At 45.7% G+C, this 19845-nt stretch overlaps 4 protein-coding genes across 4 annotated transcripts; 2 read left to right on the top strand and 2 right to left on the bottom strand.

Moving 5' to 3' along the window:
* Window positions 1-1516: 1516 nt before the first annotated feature.
* On the top strand, window positions 1517-6977 carry TREMEDRAFT_69156 (uncharacterized protein; the record flags this gene model as incomplete). Its single annotated transcript, XM_007005513.1, has 7 exons — window positions 1517-1537; window positions 3013-3203; window positions 3249-3492; window positions 3543-4411; window positions 4456-4658; window positions 4714-5813; window positions 5916-6977. 7 exons carry the CDS (start codon window positions 1517-1519, stop codon window positions 6975-6977), a joined length of 3690 nt encoding a protein of 1229 aa, XP_007005575.1.
* Window positions 6978-7534: 557 nt separating this feature from the next.
* On the top strand, window positions 7535-11424 carry TREMEDRAFT_74147 (uncharacterized protein). Its single transcript, XM_007005512.1, has 7 exons — window positions 7535-7646; window positions 7862-8509; window positions 8650-9012; window positions 9085-9542; window positions 9752-10004; window positions 10202-11005; window positions 11286-11424. Exons 1-7 carry the CDS (start codon window positions 7605-7607, stop codon window positions 11373-11375), a joined length of 2658 nt encoding a protein of 885 aa, XP_007005574.1. The 5' UTR covers window positions 7535-7604; the 3' UTR covers window positions 11376-11424.
* Window positions 11425-11876: 452 nt separating this feature from the next.
* TREMEDRAFT_31883 (uncharacterized protein) lies at window positions 11877-14833 on the bottom strand (the record flags this gene model as incomplete). The annotated part of the gene is made up of 8 exons (XM_007005244.1): window positions 11877-12098; window positions 12395-12409; window positions 12458-12490; window positions 12822-13146; window positions 13436-13571; window positions 13686-13702; window positions 13937-14141; window positions 14476-14833. The coding sequence occupies 8 exons, from the start codon at window positions 14831-14833 to the stop codon at window positions 11877-11879; spliced, it is 1311 nt and encodes a 436-aa protein (XP_007005306.1).
* Window positions 14834-15468: 635 nt separating this feature from the next.
* Window positions 15469-18982, bottom strand: TREMEDRAFT_11927 (uncharacterized protein; the record flags this gene model as incomplete). The annotated part of the gene is made up of 8 exons (XM_007005194.1): window positions 15469-15612; window positions 15811-15998; window positions 16101-16238; window positions 16374-16582; window positions 16767-17025; window positions 17280-18057; window positions 18209-18327; window positions 18376-18982. Coding segments are annotated over 8 exons (2442 nt in total), but the record flags the coding sequence as incomplete, so codon positions are not given.
* Window positions 18983-19845: the final 863 nt, after the last annotated feature.

Here is a 19845-nt window from a genome sequence, read left to right as displayed (position 1 = left end):
CTGACCCATCAGAGATATGATGGATCTGAATCCCAAAGTCGAGGTGACTTGAACTTTCAAAGGTTCTAAAGCGTGATAAGTCAAATTCTTGATAGCCCATAAAGCGTTGATGGCTAGTGGTACATGAGTCGAATGTGTCAACATAGCCAATAAAGATAATCCGTCTTCCTTTAAAAGAACAGCTTTTATAGGTGAGAAATCAGCCACGAGGTTACACACTGTAGCAGTGGCGGCAACTTCCACGGTCCATGCTCTTTCACCCATCTTTCCAGTCAAAGTACCGATTTCTTCTTCTATACCTAATCGTTCTTCCACTTCTCGTCGACGGTGAGCTTCGACTTCACGTTTGAGAGTGAGGATGACGGCTTGACCGACACCCGAGTCAACGAGGGATGTACGGAGGATAGCGATAGTCCGACTGAGAGCTCGGGCTAATTGACAGGCCGCGGCTCGGACACCGTAGGAAGGATGTGAGAGGGAGGTTTTGATGATGTGTAAGACAGGAGGATCGTTTTCTGCTATAAGGGAACGAGTCGGTTCGTGTTGCATCGCCAGGGATGCGAGCGCAAGAAGAGAGGCTTCAAGGAGACGTGAGGAGACATCTGGACCGAGAGGGGACGAGTTGGTGTCGTGAAGGATGGTTAGGACTTGGCAGGGGAGAGATCTGTCGAAGGCAAGTTTTTGTAAATGAGAGTCGTCAGATACTAGATAGGCTGAGGATCAGCTATCGAATTGTAAGACTATTCGCAAGCAGAGTAGAGGGGAACATTCCACCCACCGAGGATAAAACATAACTTGACACGATCTTCCGGTATATCGTGCTTGAAGAGAATTGACAGGTCATCAAGGATTGTGAGCATGTATACATTCAATCTGATGATCTCGGTCGGAGTATCCCCTTTATCAGCTTTGACGATGTTGACCAAACTGGACATCAACTTCTCTTCGCGCGGGAACCACTTGAGCCCCTTCGACGTTCGTTGTCAAGATCGAGGATCCCACTTAAGAACTCACCAACTCATCGCCGCTATTCTCACAGCCATAGGACCTCCCTTGATCATATCTCCCAAAGTACTCAAAACCTCATCCCTCCCTTCCCCTCTCAAACTTGGATCTATCATCTGCTCCTCGTCCTCCCCATCATCTTGACCCAAAGTCCATTGTCTGATACTCCTCGCTATCCCCAACTGACCCTTGACGAGGGAAGCCAACAGTTCCAGTCCAGCTTCCAACAACTTCGGGTTCGCCCTACTCCCTGGTGCTTGTCGAGCCGGTGTGGCATAGGCGATAGTGACGAGAACATGATCCAGTATGTATGGTATGTCGCTAGGTCCGAAAGTAGAATACCAACTCTCCAATGCATCTCTGTTACAGGGTAACGCTGCGAGACGGGAGAAGAGTTGATAAAGGGGTAATAGGATCTGAGGGTCGAAATGATTTTCGATGACTGACATGAGGGTGTCAAGATTATCAGGCTGGAATCAGTCCTGTCCTTCTTTTCTCATTGAATGCCATGATGGCCCTCACAAAATGGATTGTGACTGATAGAGATGCAGCGAAAAGTTGTGTCTCACCTCGAAGATCAACGACAACGCCCTAGACGCCTCAACCTTCCATACGCCTCGTTCAGCCGAAGCTTTCCCTTTCCCACCTCTACCCCTCTCAGAGCTGTTATTCAACTCCGACTCTCCCAGTAATCCCGTGGTTACAACCCTCTGTTCAGCCCCAACGCCCCACACATGTCCCCATAAAAGGTCCGACACAGCCACGAGCAAATTACGCAAAGCGCGTAGTGACGAGGCGAGAAGGAGGGAAGTATGAGTATGAGGGAGAGAGGCTGTGGTGATGATATGTATGAGATGTACCAGATGATCAGGTGCGCCGGCGATTATGAGAGGCTTTATAATCAATGAACCGACTGAGAGTCAGTTGAATTGCCGCCCATCTACAAAGGAGATTGACTCGCCATTACTGAGAGAACCTATGATGATGACTGCTTGGCATATAACGTCCAGTTGAACAGTATCATATGAGGCTATAGTTTCATACGGGAGGGAGAGGAGACTGAATAGACTATAGACATCAGTAACGGTGGCGGAATGGTCGACGAAGCACTACTGACAAGTCTAAAACCGCAGGGTCCCCGGCTACTTGAACCTTTTTGAAAGTATTACCAATGAGAACATTCTTGAGGTCTCTTAGCACTTCCAGAAGACGGTCGGGAGTAGGTGCTTCCCTGAGAGACTGTAGCACTGGAGAGGTGGTCATGCCTGATGAGTTGTTGATGGACGGCGGCGAGAGGGGGATTGTAGAGAGACGTCATGGGACACGGTTTGAGCGGAGTTTTGCTTCCGCTTCCAGTTGAGTCACGTGACCCAAATTTGCTCTCCTCACTCTTTTCGATTTTCGCCCTCGGTCATCATGAAAAGTTGTGAAATCCTTGCTCATCGTCCCTATACTCGACGTTATCTTTCTTTCTCCCCACACTCTGAAACGTGATCATTCGCTTTCGTAACACCACTCACTGTCCTTCAGACCGCTCTCTCGTCGCTTGGGTTCCCGCTTGATAGCTTCATCGATCTCAACATGCTCCGCCTGGTGACCGCTCGTGCCCCCACTTCTGCAGGTCGGACCACCATCTCACTCCCTTCCTTGGCATCGGCATCTGTTCTCCGTCGCTACACTCGTCCATCAACACCACTGTTCACCCCTAGCTCACAACTCGCTCACGTGGAGCCTCTAGAAGATACCTATCTCCCATTATCCCAATCAACTCACCAGAGCCATCGTCCACCTGTACTTCAACTTCCCTTCCCTTTACCCCCAGATGTCATCGGTTCTCAGGATAGTGCAAGTCGAGATAATCTCTATACCACCACCAGCGTCCTCGATTCCGTTTCCATCATCTCAATATGTCTCCGGCGGAGGGAACTTGTCCCCAGGGCATGGAACATCTTCAAGCAGCTCCTGGACGACACTAGGGCCGGACATAGACACATACCCGATCCAGAGGTCTGGGGACGTATGATCGAAGGTGTGGCCACCTTGGGTGGTGCAGGTCAAGAGAACTCCGAGTTATGGCTCAACAGAGCAAGGACTCTGGTAGAGCAATGGGAGGCTTTGCATGGACGAAAGGGTGAACCCGCAGGACTACATGCAGGTGGTATGAAAATCTACCAAGGATGGATGGCCGGTTTAATTGCGTGAGTCTTCTCATTGATGATGAAAATGAGAAATTGATTTGTCAGAGCCCGAGCACCATTGACAGCAATGTCACAATATCTCGTCCACCCGCTTTTACCCCTCGAAGAGCTCATGGGGGCTTTGAAACCCTCGGATCTTCCAGTGGCTTATGATTCTTTAGAGAAACTTGCTCGACGTCAAGGCCTTCGCGATCTCGAAGATGCCGTCCGTCAGCTACAAGGTCTTGAAAAAGAACGAAGGGAGATGCAGGCCAGGGCAGTGGTAGAGGAAGTTCGCCCTGTTCTTGAGGTACGCAGCTAACCCTTCTTTCTCTCCCATGATGTCATGCTGACCTTAAGTCGGACGGAAGAGGCCGTCGAAAAGGTGCAGAAAAACAAATCGTCGAATCTGGACCGACCAATGTGCGCTTCACAGTGGAAAGTCTTCGAAAAACCCTTTCAGCTATCTCCTCCCCTTCTGTCCCTTACAACCGACAGCTTGATCTCGAACGCGCATCTTTGGAAGGTGCCAGAGCCGAGCTAGCACATTCAGCCCAGAAGATGTTAGAACAGCGTAACACGTCGATAACCGATGCTCAGATGCTCCAGCGCGAACGTCTTCAGAGTTGGATGCACGGATGGCTCGGAGAACTCACAGAGAGGCTGCGTCAGTCGATCAAGGTACTCGCCACCAAAGATGAAGGTGTGACTCCTCATCAGAGGGATGTGCTGCCGACGAGCTTCAAAGCTGCAGGAATGCAGAATCAATACCTCCTGCTTTACCTCACTGTCCTCCCACCGGAGAAACTGGCGTTAATCACCATCCTTGAGGTGATGCGGATGAGCGGGAGTGGTGGGATCGTGGATGGAATGAAAGCGCTTCGTGGGATCATGGCCGTCGGTAAAGCAGTAGAAACCGAGTACAGAGCAGAGACAATCAAGTCAGTTGGAGGTGTTGACTCACCTTTGTGGCTGAAAACGATCGATCCTCAGACTCAAAAGCCCAGTCGTCAGCTTATCTCGCAAGTGTGGAATCAAGTCGGCCAATCTCGCCACCGGCCAAACAAAAGTACATCTCAGGACCTCAAGGACACCGGTCTGGAAGCTGTTTGGACACCCGCGTGGTCACCACTTGTACATGCCAGTCTTGGAGGTTTCCTGGTCGATGCGCTTTTGTCCACAGCTAAGGTTGTACGAGAGGCGACTGATCCAGACACTGGGGAGAAAATGTGAGTGATTGACAGATATGACGTTGTTCATGGCTGACCGCTAGTGTTGAGGAACAACCGGCCTTTGCACACGAATACGAATACCTTTACGGGAAGAAACTAGGAGTCATCAAATTGAATCCGGTTGTTGCGGCTCGACTGGCACGAGACAGTCTTCACGTCGTCATACATCCTAGACATTTGCCAATGCTCGTCCCCCCGAAACCCTGGACGTCCCAGGATGATGGCGGGTATCTGGTACACAGAGGTGTGTTATGCTCATTCGGCTTTTCAGATTCAAAAATTCATGTGCTGATGGGCAGTTCCTGTTATGAGATATAAAGAATCTGCAGAACAGCAGATATACTTACGTAAAGCGTTCGAAGCTGGTCATCTGGAACCTGTTTTCCACGGATTGGATGTCCTTTCTGGAACTCCTTGGACCATCAATCGTAAAGTTTTCGATGTGGTATTATCCGCTTGGAACTCTGGCGATGCCATCGCCGACTTACCAGCTTCCCAGGAGAAAGCTCAGTATGATTTCCCCGTCCCTCCAGACCCCGACAACTCCGAGCCTCAAGATCGTACATCCTACGTCGTGAGGATCAGATCGGTACTCGCTCAACAACGTAAAGACCATGCGGAGCGTTGCAAGTTCAATTACAACCTCGAGATCGCTCGATCTTATCTGAACGACACCTTTTATCTACCGCACAATATGGACTTTCGAGGTCGGGCGTATCCCATTCCACCTCATCTGTCCCCTGTAGGAGACGATTTATGTAGAGGGCTTTTGCAGTTTGGGGAGAAACGTACCTTGGGAAGGGCTGGATTGAAGTGGCTCCAAATTCACTTGGCGAATGTTTACGGTTACGATAAAGCTTCTTTCGAAGAACGAGCACAGTTCGCTGTAGATCACGAGAAAGAAATCTTCAATTCTGCCGATAATCCATTAGATGGTCAAAGATGGTGGTTACAAGCGGAAGATCCTTGGCAGTGTCTTGCCTCTTGTTTCGATCTAGCGGCTGCTCTGAGGTCTGAAAATCCGGAAGCGTACGAATCGGCACTCCCGATCCATCAAGATGGAACATGCAATGGGATGCAACATTATGCAGCCTTAGGAGGGGATGTCAATGGTGCTCGAGCTGTCAACTTGGAGAATGGAGATAGACCGGCGGATATCTACACAGGAGTGGCCGATCTGGTCAATAAGGCCATCGAGGCGGATAAGAAAGTAGGTGTACCTATGGCTCAATTCATCACAGAACCGTTGGAAAGGAAGGTAGTGAAACAGACTGTCATGACTACTGTGTATGGAGTAACATTCGTCGGTGCTAGGGAACAAATCGCTAAGCAGTTATCGTTGAGAACGGATATACCACCTGGACAATTGTATCAGCTCTCGATTTATGTTGCCAAAGCTGTGAGTTGTCTAATCCTCTTCCTTCTTCCTTGTCCTTCTTGGATACATGAAAAGCTGCTCGATTATGTGTATGTTGTCGTTGAAAAAGTCACTGACATCTAGGTACTCTCAAGTATTGGAGATCTTTTCGTCGGTGCGAAACACATAATGGAATTCCTTACCATTTGCGCTCGACTGATATCTCGTTCTATCCCACCTTCTCGTGTCGCCGAAGCTTCCATCAGATTACACAAAACCGATAGTAAAGGTCGCGTCAGATTATACGATCGATTACCTAAAGAATTGATGACTTCTGTCATTTGGACAACACCTTTAGGTTTACCGGTAGTTCAACCATATCGAAAACCAACAAAGAAACAAGTGATGACAGCTCTTCAATCCGTTTATATCAGTGATCCCAATGCTCCAGCAGAAGTCAGTCCACAAAAACAAGCATCAGCTTTCCCACCAAATTTCATTCATTCACTCGATGCTACACACATGTTACTCACAGCTTATAAATGTAAACAAAACGGTATAACCTTTGCTTCCGTACATGATTCTTATTGGACACATGCGGCGAGTGTGGAACATATGAGTGAATTGATAAGGGATACATTCATAGATTTACATTCTCAAGATCTTATTGGGAATCTAAGAGAAGAATTTATTGAAAGATATGGAGATCATATGATTCCTGTTGAAAAAGCTAGGAAGATTGATCCTTCTTCCATCCGTCGTCGAAAAACTGGGAAAACTTCTGGTCAAGAAAAAGGAGATAAAATCGTCTCAGGATTATCGGACGAAGTTATCGAAGAGATCTCATCAAACAGTACTATTAATACCTCGGACGAAGTTATCGAAGAGATCTCATCAAACAGTACTATTGATACCTCGGACGAATCATTAGAAGAGGAACATCAAGAAGTGGAATTGGAAGAGGAAATGTCAGATGGTCCGATGAGTGTAGGGAAATCTATGGTGGAAGTCATAGAGAAAGGTGTTGGAAAAGGAAATAAACCGGAATTAAGCGAAGATGATGTGAGGTTGTTAGGTGTGGAAACTAAGATTGAAAAGATAAACGGACAGGGTTTCGTGAGGTTTAGAGATATAATTCCTCCTACACCGGAAAAAGGTAGTTTTGTGGTGGATAGAGTGAGGGATTCTTTGTATTTCTTTTCGTGATTTCCGTTGACGATCATGTCATGGGATGTTGGACAAAAGAATGCTTCTAGTCCATTCTCTGTAATTACTCGAAAAGATGGTTCTTTCGTGTGAACCTGTGGCTATTATACGAGAAACACTCGAGACGGGGGAGAGGGAAAGATAGAGAGAAGGGAAAAGGGTAAGGGGTATGCGATGGAGATGAAGTGGACTGTGGAGCAGGGGCGAAGAAGGGACGAAGGGAAGAAAAACATACCTAGCATTTACATACCCAACAACTGATATTGGCTATGTCCCAGAACAGTTCAATCAACATACAATCTTCCCCACTGCTCATCTTGCATGAATCATGTGTTGCACGTTCCACATGTTACAAGTACTCGCACTGTCTTCCTCTGCTGCACGGTACATGCATCATCCACCACCCATGATCATCTTTCTCTACTCGTAGAGTAGTCAGGTAGTAGTAGTGTAGTGAGTCGACGCCCCCGGGTGGAGAAAGAAAGCGGAGCCCCGCATTGACAGGTGAACAGAATTTCAAAAGTTTTCGTCGCCGTCTCACTTTTCATAGACGTTATAACCATCGGCACAGAGAGCAGGTTCACATACAAGCGAACTCTGGACGATATAGTGATAGTCGTAGACAAGATGGCACCGGCAGATCATCATCATAGGTCAACTCTCAAACAAGTGAGTTCGAAATCCGAACTTTCTCTTCCCTTTCCACTCATGCCTCTTTCCCTCCCCCTTCTCCGAATACCCATTCCCTTTTGCATCGATTTATATCGTCTTTGACCCCCTTGTTACCCAGAATTCATCTTATTCATACATGATACTTGGTAATTTTACCGTTTATATAAAGCTTGCTGATCCAACCTACCCGTCGTGAAGCTAACCCATACTAGACTAACAAATCTTTTAAATCCCGTCACTCTACAAAAGGTTCAATCAAATCAGCTGCTAAAGGTAAACCCGCTCCATCCTCACTCCCCACTACCCGACCTTCTAAACAATCTCAATCACAATCACAAACCAAAAAAGCTCGTACCAACGCCAACGCTCAAAAAAGATCTTTAAAAGCTAAAGAAGTCATCGATAATATCCGATTTTTCTCTACGTCCAGTAATGGTATAGGAGTACCTAGGATCATTTCTGTTATTCCTCTTCTTCCTTATTCCCCCTCACAACATAATCAAAACTCTAAAAACTCTCCGATTGGTGTATCTACTTTAAGATGGTTGAAAGGTTTTTTACCCGTTTTGGGATTACATGAAGATGAATTTGAAAATATATCACAAGAGATAGATGTGACACAAAAAGGTGGGAATGGAGAAATTGGAAGTTATATGATTAGAGCTCCAAGGTTTAAAACTATTTTACAAATCAATCTTTTACCTTCACTTGACGTTTATGCCAGTTTGGACGCTGCTTTGGTTAGCGATTACGTTGTTTTACTTTTGAGTAGTAAGGATGAGGTACAATTGGAAGGAGAAGGGGTTTTGAGGTGTTTACAAGGACAAGCAGGAGGTGTGGAGGTTGTTACTTGTGTTCAGGTATGTTTTAGATACTCTTACCCCCCACCCCTCCTCGCGGGCTACCTCTCTCTTATTCGACTACCTACCCTCTCGATCCTTATCCCCCCTTCCTGTGTGCGCAATTTGAGCAGTGGAAGACGAATATACTGACTCTTTAGTCACCCGAAGATCAATCCCTCACACCATCAACCAGAAATCTTGTACATAAATCTCTTCTCTCATTCACTCGATATTTCTTCCCGGCAGTGGATAAGATATACTCCTCTGACACTCCCTCCGAAGCTGCCCTCTTAGCTCGGGCTCTGTGTGAAGCGGCACCCGGTGGCAAGAGAGTCGATACGGGAAGAGCGTATCTCGTAGCTGAGGGTAGTACTGCTGTCCGATGGACTCCATCCACTCTGGAAGGTACGGATGGGGAGGAACAGGGAAGACTGGAGATCACCGGGACAATCAGAGGAGGGTGTTTGAGCTCTGAACGATTAGTTCATATTCCTGGTAAAGGAGATTTCCAAGTGGAAGCTGTAAGTCAATACAAACTGTACACATCGTCCCGTACTGCGTGAAGTGGACTTGTAGACAAAGCTGACAAGAAGATCATTCCCGCTCCTCCTTCTCAATTGACCCTAGCAGCTAGACCACATCAGAAACCAGACATGGCAATCGATATCACCCCCGATCCTCTGTCAGTGCCGAGTGAAGAAGCGGACGATTTGGTATCAACCAACACTCCAGATTTGATGGCCAACGAGCAAACATGGCCGACCGAAGAAGATATGGCACAGGGTATGTTCGAAAATGGTGATAAACGTACGAAGAGGGTACCCAAAGGAACAAGCGCGTATCAAGCGGCTTGGATAGCTGACGAAGATGACGAGGACGAAGATGGTGATGAAGAAGAAGACGAGGAAATGGATGGAGAAGAGGGGGAAGATGGCGGGTCGGAGCAAGATGGCAATGTGGTGGAAGAAGAGGAGGAAACGGAGGAGATAGAGATGGATTCGAGACGGGGAGAGATACATAAAGATTTAGACCCTGAGCAAGAAGAACAAGAGTGAGTAGGATTCTCGGTTCTATCGAATACCCTCTGCCAAAGTGACTATAGAATACCCCCTGCCAAAGTGATGATCTCCTCCGTAATCTTCAGCTCTGATCAATAGCCGAGATGTGAAGCTGGAGCTTTCCATTCTCTCAGGTAGATTGATAGTGGGGTCTCTGATGACGACTCCCTGTCAGGTAGAAGTATTGAGTTGACCCATACAGATATGCAGCATATCTCAAACGAAGAGAGAAAGCTCAACAAGAAGATATGTTATTCCCGGACGAAATTGACACTCCTCGTCATATCCCCGCACGGACGCGATTTCAGAGATACAGAGGTCTGAAGAGTTTCCGAACCAGTCCTTGGGATCCTTACGAAAGTCTGCCGATTGATTATGCGCGGATATTTCAGTTCGAAAATTACGCCGCCACTCGAAAGAGGATGGAGAGGGAGGCGAGAGAGGAGGGGGTTAGAGTGAGTTGCGGATTATATCGCTCCCTTATCTTTTCATACCATGTGTCAATTCGACTCGTCTTTGACATACGTGTTTGGATACCGTTCCATCGGCTTTCATCCATTCCCATCTGTGCCAGATTTTGTTTAGTTGTGGAGCGTTTTGAGATGAGCAGAAGTGGACCTTCTTTCGGTGTGCATTTCTGACTCACTTTTAGCCAGGAACCCGAGTCACTCTCATTCTCAAAAACGTTCCCCGCTCCATCATGGATCATCACAATCCCCGACTTCCCTTCATAGTCCATGGTCTTCTTCGACATGAACACAAACAATCCGTCCTGCATTTCGTCGTACAGAGAAATACCGAATACACCGCTCCTGTCCGTGCTAAAGATCCTCTGATCCTTTGCGTCGGACCAAGACGATATATCATCCGTCCACTTTTCTCACAACATGTCCGAGGTGGTGGTAAAGGTATCAACAACGTACATAAATCGGAAAGATTCCTTCGACCAGGTACAGCGACGGTATTGACGACTTTCGGTCCTGTGGTATTTGGGAAAATCCCGTGTTTACTTATCCGAGATCCTTCCGTTTCTTCCCATCCGAACGCTCACGCAACTACAAATTCTGTTCATCACGGAGATTCACAAAACGAGGATGATAGTGAAGATGATGAAAGTGAATCTAGTAACGAAGAAGAAAGAAAAGGTCATATGCCGGAATTAATAGCTATGGGAAATTTCTTATCCCCAGATCCTACACGTATCATAGCTAAAAGAATCGTTCTCACTGGTCATCCGTTCAAAGTACATAAGAAAACTGCTACGATAAGATATATGTTTTTCAATAGAGAAGATGTGGATTGGTTCAAAGCTATAGAATTACATACGAAATATGGAAGAGTAGGTCATGTTCAAGAACCTTTAGGTACACATGGATATTTTAAAGCTCATTTCGATGGACCTGTGGGACAGATGGATACGGTTTGTATGAATTTGTATAAAAGACAATTCCCAAAGGTGCGTGAGGTGTTTTGTGTCACTTCCTTCGCAGATAACCCCTTGATACTTCCATCTCTCAGGTTCCTCCAAAGATCTCCGTCTTTTTCTTACCAAGCTTTCCTTTTTCAGTCACCCATAGTTCAACATCTTTCCAGAGTGTTCCTGTTGTTTCTCACGTAGAACGTGTCGACCTAGGATAACCCTGTGGAAAATGTCAAACAATGGGTGATTGGAGAAGGAAAAACAAGGGTACGAGAGAGGGTTTGAGAGATGGATAGGAAATCAAGCTGATAAACAGTGGAGCGAACCTTTCTCTCCTCCTGTCAATCGGGCAGTTGAGAATATCAATCACGATGGAGCGAGTGTGGAAGAGATGGAAGTGGAGTAAGTTAATGGAAATAGTATCAAGGACAAAATAATGCATCCAAGATCCAATCTAAAACAATCTAACACGATCTATGTGAAAAAGAAACAACCAAAAAAAGTAAAGATGATCAAGATATTCTCCAGCATGACTAGCGAGAATGATGGAATGAGCTGAAAGATGATTTTTCAGATTGACTGAACGATAACCGTCCAGATATGATGTGAATGGAGAAAGGCTTATACGAAGATTTCTCCCATCCTAATACATCAGCATCAAATCTATCTTCCACTTCTCCTGCTTCTCCTCTGAACCGAATCCGTCATATCACCTAAACGATCTATTGTCATATGAAAGAGAGTAATCTCCTATCAATGTAGGAATACGACCCTCTTCCGCCATCAAGATTCAACAACACTCGAGCCAACTCTGAGTTATATACATTTATATATTGGATTTGATGATAGACGAAGAAATAAAAGTCGAAGAGACAAAACGAATGATATGTAAGAGGAGAGAGAAGACTCACTGAACACCATCCTGTGACAATTGCCAACCATTCTCTACTAAAGAAATCCCATTTTTCTGTTGAATAGCATACAACTCTTTATCCTCTTCGGTTTTCAAATTAGATTCATGAGGTGCGAAAGTCGTATAACCAGCTTCTGGTTGTCCTTTAGGGTAAGTGTAGAATAAAGGTCTGATGTATTTTACTAAAGGTAGTTGATGTCTGATACGATAGACTAACTGTTTAAGTCAGTTGAAGTTTTTATCTTCGTACTCCGTGATCTTCTCTCCATACGAGGCTTTGTGTAGTTGTTGGTTTTCTCAATGACCATTTGTTGGATGGAATCCGTATTTGACCACCACTTTAGATGGTCCCAGTCGAGGTATCTCTGTACGAGATATTTTGATATTATATATAAATAGCAAGCGGAGAGAGGTAACCCCATAAGGGACTGAGAGGGACGTATGGATATACAGAGAGAGGATAAATGTGAGAGAAAAAAAAAGAGAAAGATGAGAATGGATAAAGGACTGACATCAGGGTTAGAAGTCTGATCGTTAGTTTGGACATTCATCTTGAGGGATAGAATGAAACTCACAAAGTATCTTCCGTATGCGATCATATCCGTGAGCTACATGATCAGCTTTCATCCTACTACTACTCTTCCATTTCCACGGTAGTCATCGCAGGCTTTGTATTTCCTACACAATGGCAGTAGTTTGAAAAGATCCAGTTATTCTCGTCAAGAACCATATTAAGGAATGCTTGGGAAAAGATGGTAATTGAAGAGGACGAAAGGAGGAACAGAGATTCCGATATGACGGAACTCATCTCAACATCCAAATGAGCCAAACGAAAAGAAGGGAGAACAGAGGAAAGACAAATGAGAGCAGAGAAAAGACAAATGAGACAGAGGGAAAAGAGAAAAAGAAGGAAAAGACAAAAATAAAAACACCACCCACCCCACTCTCAACGGCACCCCAACAATTCTCCGTATCATATCCACCTGCAACCATAACTTTCGTACCTTCCTTACCACCCAAAGCAGCGCGGAAAGGTGCGATAGTAGGTAAAGATTGTTCTTCCGGAGAACCGAAATCATCAGAATTCAAAGTTTGACCTAAAGCCGCTAGTTTCTCTTTTTGACCTAAAAATTCGTCGTATCTAGCTTCCATGAATGACACGTAGGCAAGGTTCCGGGAACGAAGTTCGGTACAGAGTTTTGTCCATTGAGCTACACGGTCGGAACCTTTACATTCGTTGAAGAAACCGTATGGTGCCAGACGGCTGTAGGTTAGTTCAAGTCGTGATGTTATTCTCACATTGCTTGAACCATGGATTCTATCCAAACCATCATTGAGTCTGTACTTTGTTGACGATGGGATGAATGGTATGGAGAGACAGAGATGATCCTAGATGAGGAAGACCTGAGGGGGGAGGGAGGGGATATGAGGGGAACAAGAAGAGTGGAACATACGTGAAAAGGAAAAAGGGAAGAGATTATAGAGAGAGAGGAGATAAGGGTCGTAGAGAGAAAAGACAGTGTAGAAGAGGAGGAAATAATAACTCCACTCACAGTCCGAATCTGTCAGAACCAATCTCAGCGCAGATAGCATCAACCATTTCAAGTACGAATCTGTTCCTGTTCTCGATAGAACCTCCGTATTCGTCCGTGCGACGGTTAATGTTATCATGAAGGAATTGATCGCATACTGAGCGATTAGCGTCCTATTTATACACTTCCTATGCCACTTGAGTAGCGAATGATTCTTAGCTATGATTTGAATGACATCAGGGGAGGTAGACGTATACGAAAGTTGACATACGATAACCATTAGCGCCGCTGTATGTAAGCAATGGTTTTCTCTTCAAACTCTTCTCATAACCCTCTTTCCTCCTGTTGAAGTAACGATACAACTTGTCCGAGATTACCCAGGATTCCTCGTTGCTCGTGAAATTAAATTCCAACCATTAACCATTCCGCTAAATACGAAATAGTCGATCTTCTGGGATACCCATTCCGACCAGGATTGTGAGGGTCAGAGAACAGAAGAAGAGACAAAACAAAACAACTCACTGAACCTCAACACCTTCAAAACCAGCATCAATAGCCAGCCTAGCAGACCTAGCGAAATCCGCAATGGTCCTCTTGATATCTTCCACCGTCATCTCCCTAGGTGGCGGGTTCGGTTGCTTTGTACGAGGGTTGTATTCGATCCTAGTGGCGGAACTTGATACACAGGGTAATTTTCCATGTCCAGATGTACGACCTCCGTGCCAGACTATGTGTCAGATATGTTTTTTTTTTTGATCCTGTCTCTTCTTCTACTAGCTTTATCACTGATGACACCAAGGATGGGATGTACCAAACAGATTGTTGAGTTTGATATTCTCACGTCGAACAACTACCCGAGTAGATGGGATGTACACGCCCGTGCGATTCATCGAGCCAGGTGATGATATCATTACGATCTTACTCTCTCTGCTGGAAGTGACAAGGATGATTTCCTCAGGCTAGGAAAATTGAATCCCCTCCTCCTCGGCCAGCGGTGAGATATGAACAGGTGTACGAGGATAAGAACCCCTTAGAAGAAATGAAATTGTGATATAACTCACTTTGAGCAACCATAACAGCTCCAGTCTTTTTGATCTCCGTCAAAACTTTCTTCCAAGCTAATTTCTGATCCTCCGTATACATAGCAGGTCCACCTACGAAAGAACCACCCTTAGCTTCTTCACTGATAGGAAGAGCAGAAGTTATCAACATTCCACCAGGAGTAGCACGTTGAATATAATATTTAGCTTCAATCTCCCAAGGTACATAAGTACCAGGTACGTTCTCTGATTCTCTACCTCTTCCACGTCCCATAGGAGCGTGAACGATACGATGAGAGAGTGACATTGCTCCTACTTGAAGAGGAGAGAAGAGGGCCGAGTCGGTCGCACGGTCTATGACATGAGTTTCGATTGTCATTTTGGAAGATGTTTTTTTTGACTTGTTTTTTGAACTTGATACCAAGATGCGCGATGAGTGAGGGATATGTAGCAGTAGGATACACTGAGGTGTTGTTTGAGTTGTGAGAGAAAGAAAAGAGAAAAAAGTTTGATTTTTGGTTTAGTGGACGAAGATGAGGGTGGAGGTCCGGAAAGAGGTTCCGAGATATCGGGTTGAGATGGATTCGCGCTTCCGATCACATCTTTGGGCGTCTTTGCTTACGAGTAAGGCACCGACGATCTGGTCTCGATCTGCTAAAACTAAACTCTAATCGGTGACGAGATTAGAACGTGGCGTGACGTACAAGTACGAGCAACGCTCATGATTCTATGCATCTCACACATCACACACCATTGCACCAAACAGCAAGCCATGAAGGGTCTAGAGTATACAACAATGCTATACCAATCCAATGCTAATGAATCCATGTCTTTGGAACAGAGGAGGGGAAGGGGGGATTGTTATCCAGGAGTGTGTGACATTTAGAACTGACGGTCAGCCATGGTCACTTGACGAGATTTCATGACGCTCAAAGAAGTAGATGGCAACATGGAAGGGAAGGTTGTCATTGACGAGATGATTAGAAGTGGGTCGGGATGGAAACCAAAACTCACAGAGAAAGATAAGAACCAAGGGTTCAACACAAATGGCCAGAGGATATGAGAACCAGCTATAAGACTTATAGGAATCCATACTTCCAAAGAACCAACTCGGTATCCAGGTGGGACGACAGAAGTGGATGTGATGATGACTCCGACCTGTGGGTCAGTATTGTCACTTGTATGACTATTTTCACTGTCTCCTTAAACTCCTGACACGTTGATTGCCGCTTCTGACACGCTCTCAAATCGGGGAGCACCTCCTTTGAAGATCCACAGGGGACATCGAAGGGAGGTACGGCCGGTTGTTATGGGGGAAAAGAAAGTTAAGATTTTTTTTTTGAGAGACAAACTCACAATGACGATAGTGAAGAATACCAACTGTGGCCAAAACCGTTTCCAAATCAAAGGCAATTGTAAAAAGAAATTACTCTTTTCGACACTTTTAACAGTCGTCGACCAAGTCATGTTGTAGCCTATCGCATGGGAAACGAGGGCGAAGCTCATAGGCATCGACATCCCTGTGAAGAATATTGCGAAGAATGCTGTATTTCAGCCAAGTAGTTCTTTAACAATTCATCGTGTACATTTCCTTCACTTTGAAGAGAGATATGGGGAACTCGCGGGGGAGAGAAGTGACCACTCACGAATCCATTTGATCTGATTGATCGCGTCGGTCGAACAATCAGGTAACTTGAGTCGATATCGTAAAGTGATAAAAGCCACATTACACAATCCCACGAATAAGATAATACAAACGAAGGTGACTTGCCAAGAAGGTAAATCTATACATTAGTTCTGTCCACAACCATCCTGCTCCCTCTACCCCCGCGGTCAACTTGAATGGCTCAGCCCCAGAGACAACTAGTAGGTGTCCGGTATATTCTTATCTTGAAAGAATGGTTCAAATGGTCACTCACAATAAGCGTCCACGGGAAGATCAAATCCCATTATAGCGTAATTACCCACTGACAGTATCCAAGCGCACGATATAGCCCAATAAGAAAACATATATGCGGAGATGGTGAATTTCGAATGAATGGGGATGTTGGACCACATGAATTGATGGAAGAGAGGTGTGATAGGACCTTTACGGAGGACTTGTTGGAGAGGGTGGAAAAGGAGTTCACTAAGTGTCAACTGACGTTTCTTCAATCCAGCTTGATAGGAATATAACAGCTACAACGGAGGGTCGTCAGTCTGAAGTGCTAAAGAAGGGGAGAACCACAATGGACCATTATCTGGTGAGGTGACTTTTGATATTGAAGAAAGATGAGGATAGTTGAGAGATGAGAGAGGAGGAGGGCACTCACGAACATCCATATGCATATTTTTGCCAGCGATTCATCTCATCATCACAAGTCAAACTGACACCTTCTTGAAAATCTCCCTTGCTATAGGTAGCCCATCTAACCACATACCCCTTGATCTGAAGAGTGACGGCAATTTGAAAGTCTTCCGAGACATGATCTTCCGACCAGATCTTCTTCACACCATCGTCTGGATCGACGAACATGCATTCTTGAAGTGCTGACCAACGAAGGAAAGCGTTGTGACCTACGAATGGAGCGACTGATGGTGAGTTTGAGATCTTGAATCTGTTCAAACCCTTCGTCTTTCATTCTGGTCTTCCCTCTAGATTCACTTATCCCACTTCATCCATGAGATCATCAAAGTAGACGATGGACTTAGAATATAAAACCAAAAGGGGGAAGAAGACGAAGGAGAAGAAGAGGACGGGGATGATGAGGGAGAGGAAGAAGAAGACAGCGAGCCTGGTCCAAGACGGAGTGAGAGGTGAGAGAAGAAGTAGAACAAGCACTCACCCTCCCCACTCGCGCAAACATACGAAATAGCATGTTGTATACCCTTCGTAAAATGTGCAACTCCATTTTCGAAGAAATGATGTGCCACTTGCATCACTCCACTCATATGTTGAATAATGGCCACATCAGGACTTTCCGCCATTTCACTCACAGCATCCGCAAAACAATCTTCAGGTACTCTTGTATCCGAATCAATGATGAGTAAAGTACTACCTATCCTTATATTCCCAGCTGCCCAAGCTTTCCCATTCGATTCATCTAAAGCTTGTTTTAAAGCCGTTTCATATACCCCATTTTCATCCACATCGTTCCAAAATTGTTCAGGATCCCTCATTGATTTAGCAGTTTGAGCATCGGGTCGTAAATCATCCATTATCTCCTCCACACGGAGTGATAAAGCATTAGCGAAATTCATATTACCCGCTTTTTTAAATCGACCTTTTCGAATGAACCCATTAACGTTATGTCCTGGTCGAGCGACATATGCGATATTATTATCAAAGTAATATCGTCGTCGACGTTCGGCTTCTTTTTGTGGTAACAGTTGAAGACCATCGTCACATACTAGGATAGAGACGGATCCTCCTTGACGTTCGTATGTCGTGACCGCCTTTTTGAGCGATTCGACAGTGGGCATGATAACGTCTTCGAGAGATTCTTTGTAAACGGGTAATTGGACAGTGACATGGGCAAGTTCACCCATGGTTCGTTTGGGAGCGATGCCGGAGAAGTAACGTGATTTCTGATGAACTTGACGGACAGGACCGAGGGTTTGCATCTGTCGTCAGTGGCGTCCAACGAATATACCTCAGGTGACATCTGGAGGGGAGGTTTTAACTATGCCCGAAGAACAAACTTCTCGTTCCAGCCATGTCAGAGTGAGGGAAGATATTGGAGCATCAGGAATGAGAAGCTTCAACTCGACTCACGATAGAGCCAACTAAGCAGTTACATGCAAAAGATGAGATGCAGAAAAGGGGTAAAGCGAAGACCAGCAAGGCAAAACGAGCCGCTTGTCCATCAAGGATATATTCCTTAACCAAAGTACCTGCGAGAGTTAACCTCCACCACGGTTCAAAGTTGAGAAACAACCCACGGGCACCCAAGGCGATCAATGACATCGTGACGATGATTGCGAGTCCGTCCGTCAATGGTGCAAGAAGTACGACCGGTCTCTCCTTCCATTCCTTCTTTAATCTCCTCATCACTATATCCTCAGGGTCAATTCCAGTTTCCTCTGTTGGCACATCTTCTCCAGAAATTAGAGCCATCTCTTTTTCTTCCCGATGCAGATCAGCCAAGATCTTCTCATTCTCCTCTTCGCCTCTCCATATGAACTGAATCAGAGCCTCCTCCAATGCCTCTGCTGCAGGTATGACACTCTCCACATGATCCGCCCATACGACCAAAACGCCTTCGGATCTCACAAAAGCTGCATACTGATGTTTCCGTGCTCTAGCAAGATGAGGAATCTCATCCAGTATCTGAATACGTGTATCCGCGTCGATCACCAATTCTGTGGAAGAGGGGAAAGGATCAATGTAGGTAGCAAGAATATCTGAGACGATCTCTGACTTGATCTTGATAGCGATCTCCGGGTTCAATCTGGTGATAGCTTCTTCGAACTCGTCAAGAGCTTCGTAGTTTACAGGGAAAGTACGGTATAGTCCAGCCTTGGCTCTAATGGTCAGTCCGGTACCAACCGTACGTCTGGTTCCTATTCGAGGCACTTTAAACCACTGTTTACGTTCCACCCCTATTCGGAAGATATGATCTGCCATGACGTCGAGAGCGTCGAACCCATCGCCAACTGGTACAGCACGCGGTTTGTCCGACGGTGAGAGAATGAGGTCGGACGATGTAGGTTGAAGGACAGGGTATTGGTGTGTGGAGAGGGGTAGTGATGATTCGGAAACGTTTGTCGAATTGACCGGTGAACGGGTGAGAGGAGTAAGACCATTTTGAGAAAAGGCATTGAAAGTATCCAAGTTCTGATCCATTTCACGTACCACTCGGCGATGTCGATGTCGTTTATGTGAAGAAGAATGTCGAGTGTGTTTCTTCTTCTGGTCAATTTTCTCTTCCTTCTTTCGCTTGTTTCTCGGCGGTCCAGATTGCCATCCAAGTTCAATAGAAAAAGTATCCGTAGACGGAGCTGATGTGAAGCTCTTTCTCGATAGAGTCCGAGAAGCCTTTTCACCCCAAAGTCCATCATCTTCCTCCTCATCGCTCACTGCGTCCAAGGTCAGGCGTGATCGATAAAAAGCATCCGTCATTGTTTCTCGTACTAAACCGTTTGTCTCTCCCAATCGTAAATGTCCAGGATCAGAGTCTCTATGAGCAGCCGCGAGACTGGCCTTTCGTACGAAAGCAGGTATGAGAGTTGATGACATTTTCCGACCGAGAAAGGTGGATTGTTGGACACCGTGCACGAGAGGCAGACCAGTGACAGAATCCATTTCTGGAGGTGCTTCGGAGGTGGCATGGAAGAAGGAAGGGAAGAGTGAGCTACGACGACGATTGGAGTTCAGCTGTTGAGATATCCTTCTTGAATGAGAAACTTCAG

Source organism: Tremella mesenterica (assembly GCF_000271645.1).
Source record: "Tremella mesenterica DSM 1558 unplaced genomic scaffold TREMEscaffold_7, whole genome shotgun sequence".
Classification (NCBI taxonomy): Eukaryota; Fungi; Basidiomycota; class Tremellomycetes; order Tremellales; family Tremellaceae; genus Tremella; species Tremella mesenterica.
Note: the sequence above shows the minus strand (reverse complement) of the source record. Positions and strands in the feature narration are given on the sequence as shown.